The sequence below is a fragment of the Nyctibius grandis genome, chromosome 10 (genome assembly GCF_013368605.1).
Source record: "Nyctibius grandis isolate bNycGra1 chromosome 10, bNycGra1.pri, whole genome shotgun sequence".
Lineage (NCBI taxonomy): Eukaryota > Metazoa > Chordata > Aves > Nyctibiiformes > Nyctibiidae > Nyctibius > Nyctibius grandis.
The window spans coordinates 4,822,727-4,847,171 of record NC_090667.1 but is presented as its reverse complement, the minus strand read 5'-3'; the positions used below and the strand labels follow the sequence as shown (position 1 = coordinate 4,847,171).

General features: G+C 42.6%; 2 protein-coding genes across 5 annotated transcripts in view; one reads left to right on the top strand and one right to left on the bottom strand.

Annotated features, from left to right (window-relative positions):
• Window positions 1–21,522, bottom strand: part of HNRNPAB (heterogeneous nuclear ribonucleoprotein A/B) — a 31,545-nt gene extending 10,023 nt beyond the window's left edge. For 2 of the 4 annotated variants that reach the window (XM_068408755.1, XM_068408753.1), the window contains exons 1-8: window positions 21,351–21,522; window positions 20,939–21,230; window positions 17,587–17,755; window positions 17,344–17,502; window positions 16,788–16,919; window positions 14,904–15,012; window positions 14,658–14,810; window positions 14,495–14,579 (exon numbers count right to left, since the gene is read on the bottom strand). In XM_068408755.1, the coding sequence (XP_068264856.1) occupies window positions 14,509–14,579; window positions 14,658–14,810; window positions 14,904–15,012; window positions 16,788–16,919; window positions 17,344–17,502; window positions 17,587–17,755; window positions 20,939–21,192 (1,047 nt within the window). In that variant the 5' untranslated portion in view covers window positions 21,193–21,230; window positions 21,351–21,522 and the 3' untranslated portion in view covers window positions 14,495–14,508. Of the gene's footprint in view, window positions 1–13,915; window positions 14,240–14,494; window positions 14,580–14,657; window positions 14,811–14,903; window positions 15,013–16,787; window positions 16,920–17,343; window positions 17,503–17,586; window positions 17,756–20,938; window positions 21,231–21,350 lie in introns of those variants that run through there. The other 2 variants (XM_068408754.1, XM_068408756.1) reach the window with 2 other exon arrangements.
• Window positions 2,779–11,811, top strand: PHYKPL (5-phosphohydroxy-L-lysine phospho-lyase). Its single transcript, XM_068408752.1, has 13 exons — window positions 2,779–2,860; window positions 4,669–4,787; window positions 5,613–5,772; window positions 6,399–6,473; window positions 7,219–7,306; window positions 7,401–7,517; window positions 7,741–7,823; window positions 8,124–8,349; window positions 8,594–8,748; window positions 9,262–9,351; window positions 9,571–9,701; window positions 10,138–10,196; window positions 11,647–11,811. Exons 1-12 carry the CDS (start codon window positions 2,802–2,804, stop codon window positions 10,164–10,166), a joined length of 1,332 nt encoding a protein of 443 aa, XP_068264853.1. The 5' UTR covers window positions 2,779–2,801; the 3' UTR covers window positions 10,167–10,196; window positions 11,647–11,811.
• Window positions 21,523–24,445: the final 2,923 nt, after the last annotated feature.

Sequence of the window (24,445 nt, the reverse complement as noted above, 5' to 3'; positions counted from 1 at the left end):
AGTTTTCCTATGTCTAAGGACAACAATCGATCCCTGTTCGCTAAGTTCTGGTAGAAGTTGCCTCATGGAACAGTCAGTTCACTTGTGTGTCTGTGTGTGGTTTCTTATATAATGTAGATGTTAATCAACGGCAACTTAAAATGGAGCCGTCCCAAGTATCTGTAAATGACACTAATGCCACTTACTGCTTTTTTATACACTGTTAAACACCGCGTTGTGTGCTTAGCTTTGGAAAGTGCATTTTACATGACACTATTAAGTAAAGGTAGGTGCATATCAGACTTACATTTCTGCCATTCCATAAAAAAATCAGGACCTGGTTTTGCAAAGCAGAAGCACCCACGTTACCCACTGAATTTCCAACTTAGGCAGAAGAGGTAGTAAATTGCTGATAGAATGAGAGTTGGAGGCCTGTTGTGTTTGCTGGTTAGTCTCAGAGTGCAGTTTTATATGACAATTTCATAATGTAGCAACTTTTTGCACTACTATTTGGGCTTCTTTGTTCTGGTATCTTAAAAACAATCAAAAATATTCAATATGATTAGATGTTCAGCTCAAAAATACCACAGTCAAAACTGAAAGCCACCTGCTCTGTTGCATTAAATTACTTAGGACAGAAATGTTTTTAAGCTGGCATGTACACTAGCATTTCTGAAACAACATAATTTGAGAAACTATACCTGCTGGTATTTAAAATCTAAATGAAAATCTCATTTATATGCAGTTTAGAAAAATACACGCAATATGTGCTTTATCTGTCCATAAGTGTTTTGAAATTATGCTGATAGGGCTTAATCCTCTACCATGTTATGCAAGTGTCCCTATTTATGTGAGTGGTTGCATCACTCCAGTAAGGCTGTTCAGAGGAGACAGGGCTATTCGCGTGTGTGCGCAGTTTGGACACCCTGCAAAAACTAGTTTTGTTTTGAATGTATTTACATGGTGTATTATACAAAGCTGACTAAATCTCTGTAAAATGTATCACCTTTAAAAAGAAATATATAGAGATACTAAAAATACAGAAAACGTACCTAACATCTTTATTTGCAAACTCTCTGTGATTTTTTTTAATCGTGTATGTGCCAGGAAAAGTATTCTCTTTACTCATTTCTTTGGGGAACAACTACTTTAAAAATGAAGGCATTAATAACAGTATTTCTTATCCATTGTTTTAACATGTTAAAATGGTATTAATTAGCACTGCATCATGTATTTCTACTTTAAAGCTGTAATGGACAGTACATTAGCTTGAGACCTCCAATAATATTTTTTCTTGTGCTTTCTGTAATAAAAGCAAAGACTAGATTTTTTAAAATGGTCTCTCTGTACAGATCGCTCTTACAATTGTGTGAATATGTATAATGAACTCTGCATTTGTAACCAAGAGTAAACTTTCCAAATTGTAAATGTTCAGGTTGTTATTATAAATAGCTACTAAATATCTTAACCAGACAAGAGTTCAAATAAAGATTAACAGCCATTATTAACCTTTCCTCTACTGTCTTTTGTTACTTAAAACCTGACTTTCATGCAACAACTAAGTATGACCTCCATAGTTCAATCTAAGTTCAAGTACATAGCAATTTGGTTTTGTATTCTCCGTATTACACAAAATTTAAATTGCTCCTTTGTTTATCAAATAACTGCAACTACAGATAATTATTGGTGTCTCTGTTTAGTCAGCAACAAAGTCTGCCAAGTGTGTAGTTTTAAGAGAGTCTGCTCCATTTTCTAGTCTCCTTAACAGTTATTGTCAGTTTAAAACAAAAGAATGTGAACTTATACTTGGAAGGAAAAAAAAAATCTGGCATCTTTTAGAATGAAGCTTGATTGTGAACTCAGTTATGGATACAACACCCGCAGTAGCAGAGGACTCAACCCATCCCAGAACATCTTTTCTGGTTCTTTATCTTCCTATTTTTCTTTAAGTAATTCCAATCTAACAGGAACAGAGGAATAACCATTCTCATCTGATGATAGCATTTCTTCGTTTAATCCGAACTAGTGCCTATACTAGGATTGGCTCTTAAATACTCAGTCAGATCTACCTGTCACCGACCAAACACAGGAGTACAACAACATAAATGGCTTGGTTTTCCTTTTGCTTAAATAGTGAAGTATGTGTTGAACAATTACTACAGTTGTAACACCTAGGCTACCACCTCAAATTATTTTTAGCTGTAAAAGAAACTTCCTGGATGTGTAAGTATTTCAGAAGAGAGAGTGTTAGTTAGCATATAGCTGTAATAATGATCCTGAAGAGCCCTCGAAACCATGTTATCACCTCTGAGGTGCCTGGTAACCGGGTGGGATCTGGGGCTGTATGCCACCCCCTGCGGTGTAACACCCTGAGCTAGTTTCCACCTGAGCTGCCACCAGCCTTGCAGGAACCCAGTGGATGGAGCTGCCCCTGTTTGTGCTATGGGACCTTGGAGATGAAGTCGCCACTTCTGATACTGTAAGTGAAGAGTCCAGCCCCGCAGCCGGAGGAGCCCCAAGGCCCTGGTGAGTTACTGCTGTTCTATTGTGTAATCAGCTTGCCCACAGCTGTGTTGTGGTTGGTTTTTGGGAGGCCAGGGGCTGGGCTCTGCCACACGGGAGGCGTAGCTCCTGCTGGATGCCCCGTTAAGGCGCTTTTTCCCGCAGCCGTGAATCCCGCGGTAACCGGTACCGCTGTCACACCGCCCGCTCCCCCGCAGCCCGGCGCGGCCCGCAGGGGGCGCCGCGGCGGCGGGGCGGGCCCTCCCCGAGGGCGGCGGCTCCTCCCCGGCCCGGGCCCCTCCGAGGCGGCGGGAGCGGCCATGAGGCCGGCGCAGCGCTCCCGGCAGGAGACCCTGGCCCTGCGGCGGCAGCTCATCGGGTAAGTGCCCCGCCAGCTCATCGGGTAAGTGCCCCGCCGTCCGCCCCTCGGGCCGGGAGAGCGCTGCCGCGGGGCGCCTGACGCGGCTGCAGGGCCCCGGCGCTGCCCGCCGGCTGCTCCCGCCCCCCGGGGCTGCCTGCGCGGCCGCCCGCACGTCGGCAGCGGCGAGCTCCGGCCCGGCCCTCCGACACCGCGGCTGCTCCCGGGGCTAAAGCTGCCCAGTGCCTGCCTCGCCGGGATTTTAGGTTTAAACTAGCAGCATCGCGGGTAAAGCCGGTGCTGTTGGCGTGCAAAGCCTGATTTCACTGGTGTAATTAACAGTCATTAGTGTTTCTTAAGGAGGGGGGTTACAAAACTAAAGTATAAAATCTGTATGATACCTAGAGTGCCTGTATAAACTCTAAAGTGCTTAGGAAGCATTTCCTGCCAGCTTGGCTGAGAGCAGACATGGAGCTGAACTAACCCACGCCCGGAGGCTCGGCAGCGGCACTGCCCGGCCATGCTGCGCTCCGCAGAGCTTCGGGCTCACCCAGTACTACAGCCTGTCTTTCAGAAAACTTATTACACCAAAAACGTGACAGAATTAACACGTCTGCCCGGTTTGATAGAATTAAGACTCAGTTCCAAACTTCTGATTACTTGTGTTGCTTCAACTGACCTAAAAAAGTTCTTAGTTCTGTAGATGGCTACCAGGAACAGCAGCGGAACTGCTGCATTTAACTTGTGGGAATGCTTTCGTATTGTACCTTACTTTTATATATATACTATAATATTAAAAAATAAGGCTGCTTTAACCTTTATGTGTTTTATGAATCCAGAAGTTGGGCTGAAAGTAAATGCCAGAATTAGAATTGTGCCAGTTACACACACCTGAAGAATACCACTGTGTGTATTTAACGTTTTTGTAACTGATTTGCCCTGCCACTGGGAATAAACACCCAGCCTCTGTAAGTGCTTTCTTAGCATCTCCTGAACAGTCAGGATAAGCTTACAAAAAACCTGACTGTTTTACCATTGCACTGCTAGCTCACACAGGCAGTGCAGGATTCCTGTAAGGGAGGGATAGCAAAGCAGTTTCTCATTCTATCATTGTCTTTTGTTGTTCATTTGACAATGATTTTGTATTTATGGTTAAATTATTTTATTTTTGTATCAGCAATCTTTTACTAAATGAAGCATGCAAGTTTGGCATTGCCCTTCAGCATCAAATCTCTGCAACTCCTACTCAGGCAGACGTGTTTCAATTCTACTTGTTTGGCAATTGATTTAAAAAGTCAAACAAAACAAACACACTTAAGTAGACCCAGCCTCCGAAAATCACTCAAGGTTTCAGCTGAGGTTAGTCAAGATTTATACAGATGTAACAATCACCCGTGCCACAGAATCTGGAAAATCAGGACCTTAGCAAGAATATAATAAAAACAACCACAAGGTAAGAGACATCAAAGAGGTATTCAGGAACAGCGTAGGCAGTAAGGAACCCCAGTTCAGCCTGGATGTAACTACAGAGTTAACTCCTATCTGTGTGCTGCAGCTAGACTCCTAGTAGAGGATTTTTCAGTTCTGGAATATGTTGTTTCCCTGCAAGTCTAACAAAATTTGACTTGATTTAGAGCACAGGGCCTTGTTCTCTTCCCCATCCCACGTGCTGTTTTAGGGGCCAGAAGTAGGACACAGCATGTGCTGGCAAACTGGGGAAATGTCCTTCTCTCGATTAACTGACTGAACTGAAAATATTACCAGCAGAATAAACTATGCAACTTTTAGAACTCACTAAGATTTATTTTGCTTTCTGATGCTTTCCCTAGCTCTTCTTGCAAGCTGTTTTTTTCTAATGATCCAGTGAAGATTGTGAAGGCAAAAGGCCAGTATATGTATGATGAGAATGGAAGACAATACCTTGACTGCATAAACAACGTTGCTCATGGTAAGTTAAAAGTCACGTTATTTGATACCATGTTTTTCTAAGCAGAACGAGGAGTACGTTTTACCACTGTTGTATTGTGTTGGGGAAGGGGTTGTTTCATTAGAAAAGCAGAAGAAACCTCTCTTGAGCCTATAGTTCGGTAAATTACGGTTCACATTTGAATTTCTGTACGCATGAATGTGCTTTCCAGACTTGCTTCCTGTTCTGTCTTCCTAGAAACATACTTATTTAAAACTTACAGATTTTTTTTCTTCCATGAAAGCTCAAGTAAAGCACCTGTGAGACCAACAAATGGCTTGACAGTTTGTTCTATTTGTAAAAGTTGCTGCTAAGGGTACTGTCACAGGACCACTGCTCAGTGTGGAGCCTTATCTGTATAGTCTGAAGTAGCTGTTTCTTTCTTACAGTATTTGAAATCTCTCTAACCCGTCAGTGCTGTAGCTGCACCCTAACAGGGCTAATAATTCTTTGATGGCAAAGCTTACCTGCACATACCTAAACCCCTACCTAAATTATTCGAATGTCTAAATCCAAATACCAAATTAGACACTGCTTGTTTTAGCATATCAATTTCCAGTATTCAACTACAAACCATAAAATACAGTAATAGGTAATTTCAGACTTTGAGCAAAAAAAAAAAACCCTAAGTGAAAGCTTTCACAGCGTACCGACGTTGTCTTCTGCTGCCAATATCATTAATGCCCCACTGATGAAGTACGATCAGTGATGATACCTCTGTACTAACAGAGAACTCTAAGCGGTCAGTTAATGAACACGCTGCATAACGTGGAAGAACTCTCAACCACTCTCCCTGCTCTCTTGCAGTTGGACACTGTCACCCTGATATAGTAAAAGCAGCCCATGAACAAAATCAATTGTTAAATACAAATTCTCGTTATCTTCATGACAACTTGGTTGATTATGCAGAGAGACTTTCAAAAACGCTACCTGAGAAGTTGTGCATCTTTTATTTTTTGAATTCTGGGTAAGTTGGGTATATTAGACTTGATACTATGTTTTCACTAGTTACAGACAAGTAAAATACTTCATTATCAACAGCAAACTGCATGATCTGGTGTGGATAACTAGATACTGACAAAAAACATGGTTTGGGGTTTTTATTTTTGAAAAAACTGTAGTCCTTTTTAGAACTTCACGTTTAGCAAGCTCTCTATTGGAAAAATAAACTAGCACTTTAAGAAGGGTTTTATTCTGTTTATAAGGCCTTTGACTACAAAACCTTAATGTAAATATTTACTGTATTAGTTTCTGGTCTGACTTGTCTTCTGAACTTGGAATTACTTGTATCATCAAAATTAAATGTAACAATGCATATTTATGCTTGGGTCGGGGGTTGTGTTCCCAGCAAACTACAGCTAAAAAAAAAAAAACAAACCTGTTTCCAAAGTAATTTCTATACTTCAGCTTTTTAAGATGGATTCTGTTCTAGTGAACAGTCCTACCTAATGAGTGCTGATTACTAAGGGATCTGTGAGTAATGTGCATCGAGTTCTGTCTGTTCTCTGCAGATGCAAACAGCATTGCAAGGGAGGTCAGATTTCAAAACTCAGACATCCACAATGAAACACTTATCAAATTTTTCAATTGTAGATCTGAAGCTAATGATCTTGCCCTCAGATTGGCACGACAGTATACGAAACATGAAGATGTTATCGTTTTAGACCAGTAAGTATATTGGCAATTTTATCTACTGTGGGGTACAAGGCTCAGTTTTGGTCTGTGGTCAGAGCATTTCTGAAAAACCTGGTGTAGTAGAAAGACTGTAACCAGGAAGTTGAGGGAAGTAATTTTCTTCCCCCTCTGTTCAGTATTTGTGAGACCAGCATCCAGGTTGGGCTCTCCAGTACCCAACAGATGTTAACATACTGAAAGGAGGCCAGCAGTGGCCTGCCACAATGGGTAGGGAGCTGTAACAGGTTAGGAAAATTGGATTTGTTCAGCTGTCAAGAGACAGATCTTACTGTAACTACAACTATCTAATGGGAAGGAGCAGAAAAGATAAGAGGCAGGCCTGAAGGTGTATGGTGACTAGAACATAAGACAATGGACATAAATTTAAACCTGGAGGAATTCTCATGAGATGTAAGGAAAAAATCTTTTACCATGAAGGTGGTCAAATATTAGAACAGGATGCCTAGAGAGACTGGAACCCCCATTGTTGGAGGATATTCAGAAGTAGGCCAGACATGTCCCTTCCAGTTGTTCTGCACTCTTGTAATACTGCTCATGCCTTACATTGCTGTGATTCTAGTCACTGACCCTGGCAAACCAGTGCCAAGGAGTACTGTCCCTCCGCATCCCCTGTATTCACATGTGCGAAAAAATCCAAGTATTACTAAGCTGATTGATAGAAATCTCGGAGCTTGATACTGAGGAAATTACTGTTTAGTTCTGCTAATTGTTTTTTAAGTGCTTACCATGGACATCTGACATCCTTGATTGACATAAGCCCATATAAATTCAGAAATCTAGAAGGACAAAAGGAATGGGTCCACGTGGTATGTACTTCCACCTGTAACTATCAACTACTTGTCAATTTAATGAAGCCTTATTTACTATATACTGAATAAAGGATACTGTTCCTTTGCATAGGCTCCTGTTCCAGACACATACCGAGGACTGTACAGAGAAGACCACGAAGATTCAGTAACAGCCTATGCTAATGAAGTGAAAAATATTATTGAGCAAGCACATAAGAAAGGAAGAAAGGTAAGAAGTGATTTCCCTACCCATTTGTCTTGCCTTAGAAATGAGCATGGCTGACTGTCAATGCCATTCAGGATTACTGAGCTAAGTGGTATGGACTCATCAAAAAGCAAAGATCACGTAATCACGCAAGAACCATCTCATGACAAAGAGCTTGCTAATTGTTTATACAATTTCCACAACTTTCTGTATTGCATTCAAAACATTACTGCTACGTCTGTTTCAGATTGCTGCATTTTTTGTTGAATCTCTGCCAAGTGTGGGTGGTCAAATCATTCCACCAGCAGGCTATTTTCAGAAGGTTGCAGAGTAAGTGGTCATTCATTATCTTAACTTTTTAAATTCAACATGCTTACTAAATACAGATTATAAAGAATTTCTCTACCTGCTGTAGCCTATAGTTTGATAGGCAGGAAACAGCCTATGCCTTCATGATAGAATGTAAACTTTGTATGGCAAAGACCTACTTTTAAACACATGATATAGAATATAGACCTGTACAAGTTTGTTTCCTGGAAGTTTGCAAAGTAATGCTTTCTGTGTGTTCTTAAACAGTAAATATTATGTTCTGTTTCCTCTTAAGAGACAGTAAAATCTGTTATGTTACAGGCACGTGCACAAGGCAGGAGGTATATTTATTGCTGATGAAATTCAAGTTGGCTTTGGCAGGGTTGGCAAGCACTTCTGGGCATTCCAGCTTCAAGGAGAAGATTTTATACCTGATATTGTCACTATGGGGAAACCAATAGGAAATGGGCACCCTATTGCCTGTGTAGCAACAACAAAAGAAATTGCAGAAGCATTTGCAGCCACAGGAGTAGAGTATTTTAATACAGTAAGTAAAAAGTTGACCAAACTCTCCTTTCTCTACAGGAGTCTGAATATTAAAATTACATAATCATACAGCATTTTTATTAATCTTTATCACCCACATAGTTACTGTTTATATTATTTGTATCTTTCTAGTATGTAACTATTTACTGGTTCCATCTGATATAAATGGCAGTATGCTCATCGTATCACTGGGGCTACACTTCTAGTGACAAGGTTGCATCTTTCTTCCCTTTCCCTGTACTCAGTTTGGAGGAAACCCTGTTTCATGTGCGATTGGATTAGCTGTGTTAGATGTGATTGAGAAGGAACACCTTCAGGCTCATGCCACAGAAGTAGGAAACTTCTTGATGGAGCTACTTAAGGAGCAGAAAATCAAACATCCCATCATTGGCAATGTCAGGTATGAGTGCCTTATTTACATTTTTAGCTGCTTTTTGTTTGGTTCAAACAGCTCAATCCAACTGATAGAAGAAATTCATTAAATCTGTGTTCTCAGCAAAAATCAAGAGCCTGCTGTACATTAGATCAAAACAACTTGAGCTTATCAAAAGTCTGATATACTTTGCCACTCTAGGCCAGTACTGCTTTCAGTACTGCTTTACTGATTTATTAGTTGCTAAAGGAATTCACTTTCCTGTTTGAACTCTTACTTTAAGTGCACAAGGAACAGAATTAATGAGCTGGATGGAAAATACGCTTAACACCATGTCCTGCCCTGCCATTCTGAGCACGTAAAAGTCTGTACTGTGTTACTACATATGTTCAGAACAGCAATACCTTTTCTATCACTAGCCAAAATCAGGTAATTCTCATGCAGTAAAGGTCTGGTCTCACAAAAACCTTTCTCAATTTTTCAGTTCACTTGCAGTTCCTTCCTCTGACACAGACAGACTATTTTTTATTTCTTTTAAAGGGGTTCTGGCTTGTTCATTGGAGTGGACTTAATCAAGGATCAAGCAGAAAGGACCCCGGCCACAGCAGAAGCAGAATATCTAATATCAAGGTACAAGGGACAATCATGTGGTTCCTCAATGTGGGAGGCAAGCACACAATTACAAAGTAACCTTGCCACTCAATAGTTGTTAAAATATAGCCAACTGGCAGAAAAAGAAACCAGCCCAGGCAGAAAGGCATTGTCTGGACAGCCTGCATGCTGATGCTTGCAAGTTTTTCTGAATTACAGGCAAAGGTAAACATAATTCTTTGTTATTGCTCTTTCCAGACTTAAGGAAGAATATATTCTACTGAGTACAGATGGGCCAGGAAGAAATGTGCTTAAATTCAAGCCTCCCATGTGCTTCAATATGGAGGATGCAAAATTTGTTGTGGACACAATTGACAAACTACTAACAGGTAGTACAGATCAAAACTGCTTTCTACAGGGTTGCTGTTGAACTGCCTTGAGGTCAATGCTGAGCCTGCTTTTCAGAGGTGCTAAAATAGAGCCAAGATGGTAGATGCTGAGCACACAGGAAAATGAGTCTTAATCAATGCAAGTTTAGCCTTCACTTCTAAATTATTCTGTTTAACGTTCTCTGTCTCATCTATTTACTCCACAGATGCACATGCCTTTTAAAATAACTTTGCTCTGGCACAGGCTGAAGTGTTTACCTATCTGAATAAGGGCAACTGGTAAAAGCTGTCCAAGTTTCAGTCTTGAAAGCCATAATCTGCATGCATTCGCCACTCAGCTTTTTATACAACTTCTGCACACTGTATTAACCAAGTTAGTACAAAAACTTGTCTCAAAGTCATAAGCTTGCTAAGTTGTTGCTTATTCTCTCTCCAGATATGGAAAAACGATGCCTGAACCAATAGAAAACATCCACTTGTTCTACCTGGGTGCAGGTACTTATCTACACTCACTCTTTACTATTTAAAAGCCAGGGTTCCTAAACATAACCTCACAAGCACTGTCACTGGCAGTAGAGCAGAACCAAGCTTCCTCAGAGATGCTTTTACTTGAAGTTAGTTTGCAGGACTTTCCGACAGTCTAGGAGCATGGACCAGACTTGCATACATCTGGCATTCACAGCTCCCTTCTATGAGTCTGACACTTCTATTAGCACTGTATGTGTTCATTTGTTTGCAAGCTAGGTCCAACATGTCCCAGAAATGCGGACCACTAGAGAATGCTATGCTTGCCTGGGAAGCTTTAAAGAGTGACTGGGTTTAACCCTTGGCATGCAAATGACATGCACAGCAAGATAAAACACAGCTTTTTTGCTAGCTGCTCAGTGCCTTAAGTCTCCAGATAGCTGTTGCAGCTGCATACAGTGTCTAGTTAGTCACCCGCATAACTACCTCTCACCAAGTCTCCCCTTAACTGCCCTTAAGGCCAGGAGCACTGTACATTCTGCCTGCCACAATCTGGGAACCTCCACTTACACTAACAGCTTTATGAAGAGCTATAAACAGCACTTTTACTACGAGTCCTGTTTTACTTAACATTTGATTTTGAAATAGTATTGCCTTCTGTTCTCCTCAGCATTTTTGACAACTTTGTAGGATCATTTCAGGTTCATGGCTCTTATCTCATACTTAAGCATCAATTTACCCCGTACTCAGAAGTCTGTGAGATTCAGCAGTAAGCCAGTCCTGTTAAAGACTTCTAAGCCTTGCAAATCTTAATTATCTGTTGAGGTCCCTCTATAGTTTGCTTACAGAGAACATCCAGCTGCAACTCATTTTGCCACACACTTGAGCACAGTGTACACATACAGTTAACACCTCGATAACAACACCCTTTGGTACAGTTGTTAGTACTTCTTCAACCTACTCTGACTAAAAGACAACCTCGTGTTTTTTAACCAAGTGCCCAGTAAAACTCTAGGTACCTGGACAGGAATGTACCCAATGTAATCAGTGTAATCACTGGTGGCCTCAACCCCCATACCAGATTCACAGTGCCAGGGCCCTAAGCTAAGGAGAAACATGCTTTTAGTTCAGTGCAATATTAGTATAGCAGGCACAAGAAAAATGTGTTAATATTTTATTTAGCAAGTTAATGGAAAGACATACAGCTGTTTGTACTCCTTATTCTTGAGAACAAAAAGATTACTCAACAATGCCAGTTTAACTTAGAGACCTAGTGACTTAATGTGCTTGTCCGCAATCTAAACTAAGCAAGAAAAACGCCTTTATTTTCTACAGGAAACCAAGAATGCAAAAAGCCTCTTACTAAGTACAGTACTAGTACAACACTTACATATAATGTAAGCGAAAATGAGGCAATGAAGTAGATTCCTTTTAATGATGCTTTTACAAAAAAACCCATAACATTCTTTTCTTTCCATAGGTTTCAAACAATGTTCAAGATCTACTACTAAGAAACATTATTCTACTATAATAATGCACATTTACTTTTCATCCTACCATGTCTTAGACCAGATAAGTTACCTTTGATTTTGTTATTTTCAGTTATCTTGTTATTAGTAAAAGCTTTAGGAGAATAAATTTTACAAGAGCTTGTTTTAACTCTGACAGAAGTATGGAAGTGGCTTTTATTTAAAACAGCATATCTAAACCTGATTATAGAGGAATATATTTCTAGTAGCTACTATAAACTACATTTTCTAAATTCATGCTCTTTCAGGTTAGGACTTTTTTGAAAATTAAGATGAGCCAATGGGTTCTCTTATTTTTTCGGATCTGCTGCTACCTATGCAAACACCATTCTAGCTGCCAGTACACCCAGTCCTTCCCAGGCTCCTCTGACCAGTTTCAGTAGCCACTTTCATAACAAGGTCCCTAGTAGCACTATAGTAAACAAACAGTCTCAGTGACCAGATTAGGTCAAAAACTTCAGTCCTGAATTCTTAACATCAAATGCATGAGGAACAGACAGCCAAGGGCCATGGCTCCCAAACTGGTTCTTACAAAATATTCTGTCCTCAAGAAATATCCAAGTAGGATTAGTAAATTAAAGGTACATAACAGCCATAAGCAACAACCTTGTGTACAAACCGTTGCTTTCACCAGGCAACTACGTGTTCTTTGTGTCACAAACTTTTCATGCAAAGAAGAAAGGGAAAGCCAGCTCTGCATTTAAGTACCAGCATCCTCAGTATCTGCTTAAGGCTACATCAGCTGTCAAGGAAGCATTACCTGAGAACCTGCTTCCAAAACACACCAACATAACAGCCAGCTGACAAACAATACATTAGCCAGAAATACTGCAGCAGCATGGTCCTAATACTATGCAAATTCCCTGTTAGAGGGCAAACTGTTTGCTAGAAAAATATTCTGCTAGCCCTTTCTTCATAAGAAAACAAGTAAAAGGATGCAATAGAGTAAAGCATTTCCATTTTAAATCCTGAGACAGTAATACTCTTAAATACTGTACTCATTTGTTTCAGTGGTCTGCAATTTTTTTATTTGCAAGTGAGTTGGGCATCAGGTTACATACTCCAGCTGTAAAGTTGTCATGTCAACTATCAGATTTAAAATCTGCTGCATCTCTTTTATACTTAAGCTTTCCACTTAACTCCAGAAAAGTCTTACAGACTTCTAACCTTACAGCAAGTTTTTCTTTTTAAGGACAGCCAGCAGGGAGCAGCACATTATAGTACCTACAGGAATAGCTGCATCCCTTGTTAAAAAAATTAAAAGGTTACTAGTAACATCTGTTTATGTCTTATCTTAGTTGCTTGGTTTCATTCCACTTCTGGTTCCCATTTGTTTAGGTAGAATTTAATACAAGAAAAAAAATGTCATATTTCACCTTTAAAAGTGAAGTAAAAATCAAATTGATTACTGCAACAAAGATTAGAAGTTTACTTTGTGCAGCAGCACTTACTACTTATTTGTAAATCTGAGACTGGGACTATTCTGCAGCAAGACAGGCAAATCACATGACAGTTATTGCCCTGAAGTAGTGGTAAACTATTCAAAAAAAGGAGAGCATATTTCTATCTGGTCACTCATCTCTAGAGAAAGAGCTGCCTCTTTAGGGGCAGCTTTGTCATTTTTCCTCCCACTTTAGTGGAAGGTCTTTAGCCTTTTTTGATACATTAAAAAAAAAGGCTGCAAAAATTCAGACTTTGCATTGGTAATTTAACGTTTGTCTAACCTGTCTTTCAAGGCAGGTATACATACAATTAAGAACTTGTAAGTCTCAGACTCAAGACAGTGAAACATGAAGGAAGCGCAGCTAGTGTCTTGCACACCTTTTAGCTTTCTCCTGCAGTGCTAAGACTCCCAAGCCCTACGTGAAATCTATGCCTCTGGCTGCTCCTAGCAGAGCCCTACACTGCAGACACTGACAGAGTTATGCTGAGCCTCTGTGCTTGGCTAGAACACGAGCCAGCACCATGCCAGCACACCCTCCACAACAGCTGGGGCTTTCCAGCCGAGTTCTCTTCCATAACCTCCAGGCAGAAGTGACTGCAGTTTTTAGCTGCCACTTAACTGCAAGTGAACACAACTACCCATACAGCCTTCTAGATTCAAGAATAAAAACGTTTAAGCACAACTCTTCATCTATGAAGGTACTGCCATGAACTAAGGTCTGGGAACAGTATACTGGCATTTTACTAATACGTAAGCTGAAGAATGGCACAAGACACTAGATTACGCCTTTTTTATTTCAAAAGCTAGGATAGCTTCAATATCCATGTCATGGTGAATCAGAACACATGTAAAATACCTTACAATACATTAGATTCCAAAAAGGTACCAAAAAGTACAGTAAAATTAACACTTCCATTACAGGAAATGTATGACACAAAAACAATACAAAATAAAAAGGTGGAAAGTGACACTGGTTCCCTAAGATGCATCTCATTCTGTACAACTGGAGTAATGCAGAGTCCATAGTTAACTCCAAGAGGCAGTCCCTAGATGCAGAGCTGCAGCTTTAAGCAGACCCTCAAAATCAGTTTCAGTTTAACCTATTAATAAAATCATTAATTAATATCTTCAGCAAGGCTGAAATTTACACACCACACTGTCTAGACAACTAGTTATCTGTAAGTATTCAACAAGTAAAACATTTCCAGGGAGCTCTTCCAAGTAAGATGCACATTTAACAGGCCATAGAAATTTATTGTAAAGTTAAATTTGGTACAGAACTGAAATATCCATCTACAGCATTGTATACAAAACCTATGCAGCCATTTTCCAAAAGAGACCATGCCACTGCATACCTGAATAAGTTTGATCAATATGGCTTGTAGTTATTCTGATGACCACCACGTCTTGGTGATTTCCCATAGTTTGCACTGCCTTGACCTATGAACAAGAGAACAAATGCATTAAACTGCTAATTAGTTACGTTTGCTTATACCCAATACAGTTCTCTTTACTTACTGTAATCATAGCCTGGTCCATATCCATAATACCCATATCCTGAATAATCATAGCCTCCATAGCCACCATAACCTTGCTGATAGCCGTATCCTTGATTCCCATAACCCTGGTTCCAGTAATTGCCATAACCTTGATTCCAATTTTGACTTTGAGCTATAGAAGGGAAAACCATCCACAAAATCCCATTTTAGTACACACAACTTATTTAGAATGTGTCCATACTAAAGTAGTGTGTGCAGTACTTACCGCCGCCTCTTCCACCTCTGCCTCTTCCTCCATAGCTACCTCTTCCTCCACCACTACTGAACTGTTGCTGCTGGTATACTTCTTTTGGCTGTGCTACCTTGATCTCGCACTGAAAATAAAAAACAAGGAAGTGTGTATACTGTCTTACAGCAGCAGCACCCAACCTAACCACCTAGGAAAGCCAGAGGTTACTCTAGAGGCAAAGGAGGTATACATGCTGTGCTCCGTGGGGTGACCAGGACTAATGCATATCCAGAAGCATCTGATTATTGTGCCACCTCAAAGGTAAGTCACTGTTGGCCATTCAAAGCAGGCCACTGCTTTCAGACTATTTTATACTGCCTATTCTCTACCACCAGCTTCCCCATGGAAGAGAAAGGTAAGTCATTATTGGCCATACAAAGCAGGCCACTGCTCTCAAGAGTATTTTATACTGCCTGTTCTCTACTATCAACTCCCCCATGGGAGCTGATATGCCACCTCAGCATAGCCACCACTCCTGTAGGAGCCATGAGGCTGCCCTCTATCCTGGCACAATCTCCAAGTTGAGGCTTTTGCTATTGGACCACTTCACCTGAGCTGCACTGAATGAACAAGGCTCTGAGAAATGCACCAGAACGAGTTTTCCTGGCAGCCTTCTATACACTGAGCATCTGTGTTGGACTGTAAAGTACACTTACCAACACTTGAAATCATCACTTATAAAATACTAAGAACAGCTAAAAACAACCAGAATTGACATTTCCAAGACAGGTTCCCAAGCTGCAGATCAAGCTGTCAGCCAGCCTTCTAGTTCCTGAATCTGTGCACACGCTGAGATGAAAGCTACTGCTGCTGTGAAAGGAACGACTCCCTGTGACAGCAGCACCTGAGCAAGCCTGGCTTGGAATTCTTCACACAGGAGCTTTAAGGTAACCTGCTCTTTTTATTATCACTACAGCACAAAAGCCATAGTTACAAGATACACAGGTATGATTCCTCAGCTCCCTTTGCACATAAGCATTCAACTCTCCTCAAAACAAACTTTATCGCTAACTACAGTGTCTTGACAACTACGAGTGCATTAGGTTTGCCAGTTTATTCTGTGCTGTCAAGACCAGTCTTAAACTAAGTGCAATCTAAGTCACTGTGTCAGGCAGTATGATCAGATTTAATAGAGCTCTGAAGTTAGCACATGGTCAGCACTGGCCATGGAGCAAGGGAAGAGGGACACCCCCAGTCAGCACACATCATTTGCCTCCAGTCCTCTTCTCGTTAGCTTGACACATGAGCATCTCTTAGCTATTCCCACAGATGAGCAGTCAGCTCTTCAGAGCATCTCATACTACTTTTACAGTAGTTCACATAACCAGCTGACCAGGTATAAGTGGCCATAAGCATTCATTTACCCTCTGGATCCTTGTACTGGGTTTACGTGACAAGGTTTTAGTAGCAGGGAGGGCTTCCGAGAAGACACCAGAAGCTGCCTCCATGTCAGACAGCCAGTTTCAGCCAGCTGCTGACAAAGTTAGTATCTGTAAGCCTTGAATTTATGCAAGTGCTCTATGCTGAAAACAGATATGTATCTGTTGAAATGGCTTATATTGCTAGACTGATACATGAATAAGCCAGTTTTTCCACATATATTTAATGAATGCAATTAGATATTTTACATACAAAAGCCCCTAGAACATGGCAAGTATTAAAGCCACAAGTATTGGCAAAGAACCTTGGTAGCCTCCGTGACTGAATTTATGGCAAAACACCCTTGTGGTAAACTGCAAGCTGTCCCTATTGTAACTTTGGTAACTTGAATTCAGAGGTCTACAAAATGTCTTTCAGATTATAGATGTAGCAGCGTTATGCTTAAAAACTTGGGCAAAAATTTACAAGTCAAAGTTTTACCTTGCTTCCACTGACGTTATGGAATTTCTTCTCCAAAACCTTCTTCACCGGATCCTCTTCCTTGAAAGTGATGAACACAAACCCCCTCCTTTTGTTGGTCTTTGGATCCATTGGAAGTTCAATTGCTTCAATCTGAAGACATGAAATACTATTTTCAGATTTGTATTTTAGCAGAACAGTTGAGTGCATGGCATTTGGGACAGTAAAACGGAAAGTCAGTTTCCTATCTATGCATATTATGCAACACCAAAGTTGCAATATTCTTCCTACACTAACACTGGCTTTCAGACCAGAGGCTTCAATTTTACAACTCCTTTTTAAGAGTTTTAACATAAGATTAAATGGTTTGAGTTAAAGACAACAGTATCTAACTAGCAATGGAAGCACTGAGTGCAGTATGTGCCTTCCTTGCTGTCAAGGTGGGCAACCTCTGGATCAGTCACAGAAAGCTTGATACATCTGAAGTTAATTTAATTTGCAACTTGCAAATTATTAGTAAACTAAACAGCAACTGGAGACTATATGTTTCAGTGTTTACCAACATAACATTACATACCTCTCCAAACTCTCCGAAGTATTCCCTGATTTTCTCTTCTGTGGCTTCTGGGTTAAGTCCGCCAACAAATATTTTCTTCACTGGATCCTTTTTCATTGCCATGGCCTTCTTGGGGTCAATTAGTCGTCCATCTAGCCTGTGTTCTTTCTGTTCCAGAACCTGAAAAATAGTTTGAAGGGATTAACTCAAGCTCAAAAGTTTCCCCTAGAAGTTAAGAATCTGAAATATGAAGCTTAAATTCACCTTTTCAACACTCCCAGGTTCTTTGAAGAGAATAAATCCAAAGCCTCTGGATCTTCCTGTGTTAGGGTCCATCTTTATCGTACAGTCGGTTACCTCACCAAATTTGGTGAAGTAGTCTTTCAAGTCTTTTTTGCTTGTATCCCAACTGAGGCCGCCAACAAACATCTTCCTGAAATTTCAAAGAGATAAGAGCTATTTAGATTCAGGAACTCCTGTAAAAAAGCACATGCAGCAAGACGCTCACAGCGGTACACAGCTCAGCAGCATTGTCAGAAACAGGACCAACTGTTTAAAGTTAAACACTTTTGCATCTTATCAAAAGCTAGTGATACTATAGGAGCGCACACGGGTGGGCTCCCCCCTCTCTTTTTGAGGGAACACCACAATGCACCCCAAAGCTTATTACAGGCTATAAGAAACAGTTCAAATTGCCTAAAATATTCCTTGCCAGTAACTTATGTTCTTTCAACAGTAAACTGCTACTTGCAACAAAGCAGTACTGATTATCAAGTACTGCCAACTCAGTTTTTGGAAAAAAACTAGGATCACTGCTACTGCTTTGAAAGCATTCAGGATAGAATAAGGCATCAAAAGCAAAATACTTGAGCTCTTTTAAGATTTGGACAAACAGCTGTAAAATTTGAGTCCTAAAACGATCTGCAGAATTTAAACCAGGTATGTGACTGTTCTTGGGAGGTCATAGATACAACAGATGGGACTTTGGACCTGCCTTAACTACTATGTTGTGCACTTACTCCTGCCTAGTTACTGAACCTAGTTCTATCTTCATCAGTACTACAGGAGTATCTCAACTATTAGTCTTTACTTTCATGAAAGGCCAGTACAGTACTTCCCTGCCCACCTTCCCACACTAAATATCCTCTGAAGCATCTTGAACTAAATAGTAGTGAAGCACAATACAGAAGTGAAGCTAATAAAACTTAGGTCAGTCAGTAAGGCACTTTTCAAATGCCTCACTTCAAATGAAAACATTAATAACATGGCTGTATTTTCTATTTTCAGAGTTTCCAAGGTAACAACCTAAGCTTTTAAAGGCATTCAAGCCTTTTCATCTAACTATAGACTAAAACAGTTTAAGTTGTCATTACTCTGTTTAGAGGCAACCTAGATTTGGCACTAGAAGCTAGCAGCACTTTAGAAACTAGACCACGTGTAAATAAAATTGGCTTTTGGTGCTTATGTGTAACTTTGATTTGCTAAAACTAACACCCATTTATGTTCAAAAGGCAACACGAGGAAAGAGAAACTGCAGGTGCTATGTTTTTTTCCTTAAACTGGATGAAACCATATCCTTTGTAGGCTAAATCCCTATTTTTTCAGAAGATCAAGCTGTGCACTCTTAACTGACAAGTGCAGTGTGATACACAGGGTCCAAGTAAAGTCTGTCTGCTTCTTGCAGCCATTACAAGACAGCCTTACAGAAAAGGCCTTTCAAAGTTTACTAAGCCTTTCAATAACAGGTAAAAGAAAGATAACTTGATGGATTCCTTCTCATCACAACAGCTTCCTGACCAAGCATGACTGCTATAATCTGTACAGACTGACAGTGGTTTCCCTGTCATCATTGACTACTTACAGAACAATCAAGAGAAATTCAGCGGTTGGGGGATGACAGGGATTTGTCTGTCTGGAGGCAGCTTTAGCTGCTTGATGCCATCAGGTTGGGGTTGTGGTACCCACACAGGTATTGCACATGCTAAATTCACCTCTTACCACAGCAGTAGATATTACACTTTGTAATTTACAGTTAAAGAAATGTAAAAGACCTGTTTTGTAATTGGAATGACTGATACCTACATATATTTCAAAAACACAATATAGAGCCTTCAAAATTAAGGCCAAATTCCTAGTATTTGGCTTTGCCTTCAGAGGCCACACAAACTCGACAATTGTGCTCTTAACGTGTAGTCTCTTTTCCTCCTCCTGAGTGTAATAGTGCAGCTAAATCAAAGCATGTTTCAGCTCTTAACAAAATACTCTAATGTCAACATCCGGAACTCTGCCTTGGACAGCTCTTGTTTTAGTACAGTCCTAAGTTTTCCACATAGGTCAATCCCTCTAAATAACTGCTTTTCTTAAAAGTTTCATTTCATACGGATTTGAAAGACAATTAGACGTGGTGCTTAGGGACATGGTTTAGTGGTGGGCTGGGCAGTGTTAGGGTAACGGCTGGACTTGATGATCTTAAGGGTCTTTTCCAACCTAAATGATTCTATGATTTGGGGTTGAAACTTGTCACCTCCTGTGCAAGAAAGGGAAAGAGTATCACTCACTTTTCAGGGCAGAATACTAAAAGGCCTGGTTCTCAATCCTTCCTAGTGTCCAGCCCTGGCTAATAGGAAACTTCTGCAAGTTTTACTGCTTCCCTTACAGCCAAAATCTATTACGCTACTGTGGCTTCAGCTCTCTGTTCAATCTGACGGAACCGACCCTCCGATTAAGGGCCCAGATATAACAAAGGCAGTTCCAAATAAATACAGGGAGTAGCCTGAATAACAAAGACCCGCTTGAGAAACAGGCAGGTAATTTTCAAGTCAAGCACGTATATTCATAAACAGACCAACCACGACTGTTATACACAAGGATACCACTACCAAAACACAGTGAAACTACACTGACTCCTCCAGAAATCACTCGCAAAAGGTTAACTGTTTTCTGACAATGCTGCGAAGTAGCACACCGAAATCGCTCTTACTGGTTTAAACACACCGCACGTCGTCTCAATCATGCCGGTTTTCCTTTACTCCCTCCAAAAATATTATCTAACCCCGACTAGCTTCTAGAGCTAGGGTTTTTTTTAATATGCGTTACACAAAACATGTTCGCATTTACACCGACGCCGGTGCGATCGGTCATGCAATCCCAACAAAGTTCGAACCAGCCCATCCCCCCGACAGAAAGCAACTCCTTCCATCCGCTCCTTTCGTTAAAAAGCGAACGGAGAAGGAAAACGCGGGATGCGAAGCGAGCCGAGGTAAAACCCTTCCATTTTACAGCGTGAGACGGCAACAAACCCGCTCCCCGCCCCTCCCCCAGCCACCACATGGCGCCAACAAAAGGCAGCTCCAGAACAAAGGAAGCGCTGGTGCTGCAGGGCCGCCAGCTCACCGCCCGCCCGATCCCTCCGCAGCGGGGCCGCCCGCCGCCCTCCCCCGCCGGGCGGAGCGCAGCCCCGGGCGGCGGAACGCGCCCGCCTCGCTTCCGCTCCCGCCGAAGGGCCGCGCCGGGGCCTAGCGGCCGCGCTCCGCCGCCGCACATGGCGCCCGGAGCGGGGGGGGGTGCGCCGCGGCCTGCTCCCGCCTCAGCCCGCCCAAGGAAGCGCGGCGCTTACCCCGCGTCCTCCTCGTTCTTGCTGGCGTTGATCTGGTCGCCTTCGGCTCCGTTCTGGCTGGCGGCCGCCCCCGCTGTTCCCGCGGCCGGTCCGGCTCCCGCCGCCGCCGCCGTTCCCGCCGTCGCCGCCGCTGCGCCCGCCGCCGCCGGAGCCCCGCCAGTTTCGGCCTGCTGCTCCCCGGCGTTCTCGGCCGCTTCGTGCCCGTTCTGGGTGGCGCCGGCGGCGGCCACCAACTGCTGCTCCGCTTCGGACATGCTGCCCCGTCCGCAGAGGCGAGAGGGACGACAGGCGCCTGCAAGAGAGAAGGGCGGCCCTCGGGTCAGAGAGGCGGCTCCCCCCACCGCGCCGGTCTAATCCGGTCCGGTCCCGCCCCTCCCCCCTTTTCCGCCGTCGCCATCCCGCTCATACTCACTTTAAAACCCGCTCCCAATAAAATCCGGGCCGGCCGGAATCGGATTAAAATCCCCCACGCGCTGGAGCTGACACCCCTCCCCGCGGCGCTCGGCTGCTCCGCACCGGCCCCGCCGCCACCTTCTCCTCCCCCTCAGACACGTACTCTCCGGCCCGGAGCCTTAACGCGTGGCCGCCTTTATACCGACGGAGCCTCAGCCACACAGCAATAAGGAGCTTCCTCGTTGGCTGCCGTTGCCTGTCATTCACGCTGTTCGGCGGTTCCTGTTGGCTCTGCCGCGGAGGGCGGACGGGCGGAGTGAGGCGAATGGTGGCCCGCGGGCCTGGGCTGGGAGGGAAGGGAAGGCGCGCGCGGGCCTCTCGCCTCAGCGCTGAGGGCGGCTCGCCCCGTTGCCGGGGGATCCTGGCCCGCCTGTGAGGGGGCGGAGGGCGGCCGTTGTGCCGTTATCGCCAGGGCAGCCCAGGAAAGCACCGCCCACCCTCGGGGCCCGCGGGTTCGGTGCGTTGTCCCCGTGTGGCGGGCAGGGAAGGGCCCGCTCCGGCGGCCGCATCGCCCCGGCGAGCGTTGACCGTCCTCGCGAGGCGCTTCCCGAAAATGACAAGCGTGACAGGGAGGAAACCCAGCCCCTGAGGCTGCCGGGCGCGATAGTCGCAGTCAGCGCTCTCCTAGCGCGCTTCCCTCGTTCAGTCACGGCGGGACCCGAGCCGCGGCGCCGCCCAGACCCCTCCCGCCGCACCGGGCAGCCGGCCCCGCCAGAGCCCGGCTGTGGTAGCCCAGGCCCTCGGGTCCCACACGGTAAAGTTGTGGAAACACGCCTGTGACTTGAGCGCAGTATTTACTTAGAGCGTTGCACTGGTTTAACTTAAGGCGTGGTATGTGCACTGAGTCAGTCACTCCAGTACGAGAGGTTTACTTAATGTTTCCAGCTCTGCTGGTTTTGCAACCGAGAGGGCCAGAATTTGTTGTTTTTAATGGAAACTTAGATTTGGATATTACATAACTGTGGGAGCTGGAGCCCTGAGCATGGGCCTAGGCCTTAATTCCTTTTGCCCAAGGATATATCAACCTTGTTGACAAAGTTGTGTGTGAAATGTGCAGAGACAACTGCTCCTTGTAATCATACTTCAAATTCTTGTACAGTATACCACTCCTAATATCCCATTTGTCTATGTCAAAGGGACAGAGTTTGGCTTTTGGATAGATAGCCAAAGCTTACTGCCACATCTTAAAAAAAAAAAAAGTTAAGCACTTTGCTTGTGGGCAAAAAGTAAAAATTATTACCTAACTTCCTGTAGTAATGAATGCATACGTTATTACTTGCTTGCTCCACCCTCTGTCAAATATCTCCTCTGGCTCAATTTTCATGTTTTCATCTGCTATTACAATTCCGAAAGAGTGCACATAGCTGCTTGTGAATAAAAATCAATAGTGGTGACACATTTTGTTGTTAAGTAATCATCTGGTCTAGGATCCAGACTGTCCTTCAGTGAATTGCTTTTAGAGCAGTTTTTGTCCTCTACAGATTCATTTTCTGAAGTAGGAACTTGGTAAAACAGGGGACATTAGGTTTGGATTTGTAAGCTTTGTAGTGGTACAACAAGCAAAGCATTAAAGATGAGCACGAAATAAAATCAACATGGTATGTCAGAGTAAGGGCCTGATCTGCATTGTTCCCCACCCCCCATAAAAACATTCCATTGCTTCAGGCTATAAGCCAAACCTCTTAAGGGCAAGATGAAAAAAAAAGGAAATTACGCTTAGTATTGGGAGATTGTATGAAAAATAGCCTCTTACTACAGCCAAGAATTTCAAGCCACTCTCTTGCTTTGGTGCTTGTGGTACTTGCCATGAGCATCACTTTAACTGGTCCAAGCTGAGCTTTCTGCTTTGATACCCATGCGCACATGCAGCAAGGCTGCCTGATATTTGTTACTGGAATTGCAACTGTTTTTCCTCATAATTTCTGGATTTTAAATCCTCAGCCGTAGTGGCTATTTGCTTTTGTAAATCCCCCCCCGCCCCCACATTTTTACTGCTCACAAATGGAAAAGTATTAAAGCACTCTAAAAATAAGTGCCCAACATGAGTAATTTCAAGCATACACAAGCGTAGTGTAACGTGTGTGATGTGCCAGCCAGGTGCTCTATCCATGGAGGATATTAATGTGTAGGTATTCTGCCACACTTTTAGCCCAGGCTACAATAGCTCAGAACTTTATCTTCAGAGATGTTTATCTCAGCCTGGTCTGCTGACAGGGTAGGGTACACTATGGACAAGCTCTACAACCAGCTCATTAGGCTAAAGTTTGTGAAACAATGTTATATGAGGTCAGGTCTAGTAAAGACAGTACGAAGAGTACCTAACCAGTACACTTGAAAATTGGAATGGCCGCAGGACAGGTTGTATATGTTATCTGATAAAGATACTCATCTTTATAATAATATATTTTAAATTGTTTTTCTTGTATTGAACTTCATCAAATAAAATGCTAGAAGGAAAGAAATTTTTCAGGAGATATTCTTTATCCTAATTTACACCACCTCAGAGGAACTTACCCCACATCCAGCAAGCGAACTTACTTTGTTTTTTTTTTTTCTTTCTTCAGGCAGCTTTGGCTTAGATGGTAAAACCATCAGGTCTGTACCGAAAAGGTATGATTTGTGATTAAAAGCAACTAAACCACTGTCCATCAGCTGACTGCATTCATTTATACAGTGCTGTTAGCCTGCTTCAGTTGGAAAAGATCATGCATTTGCTGAAGTCACTACAGGGGTCTAAAGCCAAACTGGTATTTCCAGGTTGATCTAACTGGGATGGCTGAAGTAGTAAATGCTACCACCCTTGTGCCCCATCCACCTTTTTTTTTTTTTGCAGACTTTTATATATGCAGCTGAGGCAGCTGGCTGCAGAAATACATGTGTGCTGAAGTTACAAGTTTATAGACCAGCACCTGAGAGTAAACTGAAATTGGCAGCAGTTTATATGAGTCTGTCTTGTAAGTTTGGGCTCAGCTGATGGACGTAACCTGAGTGCTTTTGATTATATATTTATTACTTAATTTCTTTGCAAGCTTCACTGCCCCAAACAGCTCCTTT

What these genes read in the sequence shown, in the direction of transcription:
- PHYKPL (XM_068408752.1), top strand. Translation starts at nt 2,802, where the DNA reads ATGAGGCCGGCGCAGCGCTCCCGGCAGGAGACCCTGGCCCTGCGGCGG. An exon ending in GCAGAATATCTAATATCAAG is followed by an intron (nt 9,352 to 9,570) that starts GTACAAGGGACA and finishes TGCTCTTTCCAG; the next exon opens with ACTTAAGGAAGAATATATTC. An exon ending in AATTGACAAACTACTAACAG is followed by an intron (nt 9,702 to 10,137) that starts GTAGTACAGATC and finishes TTCTCTCTCCAG; the next exon opens with ATATGGAAAAACGATGCCTG.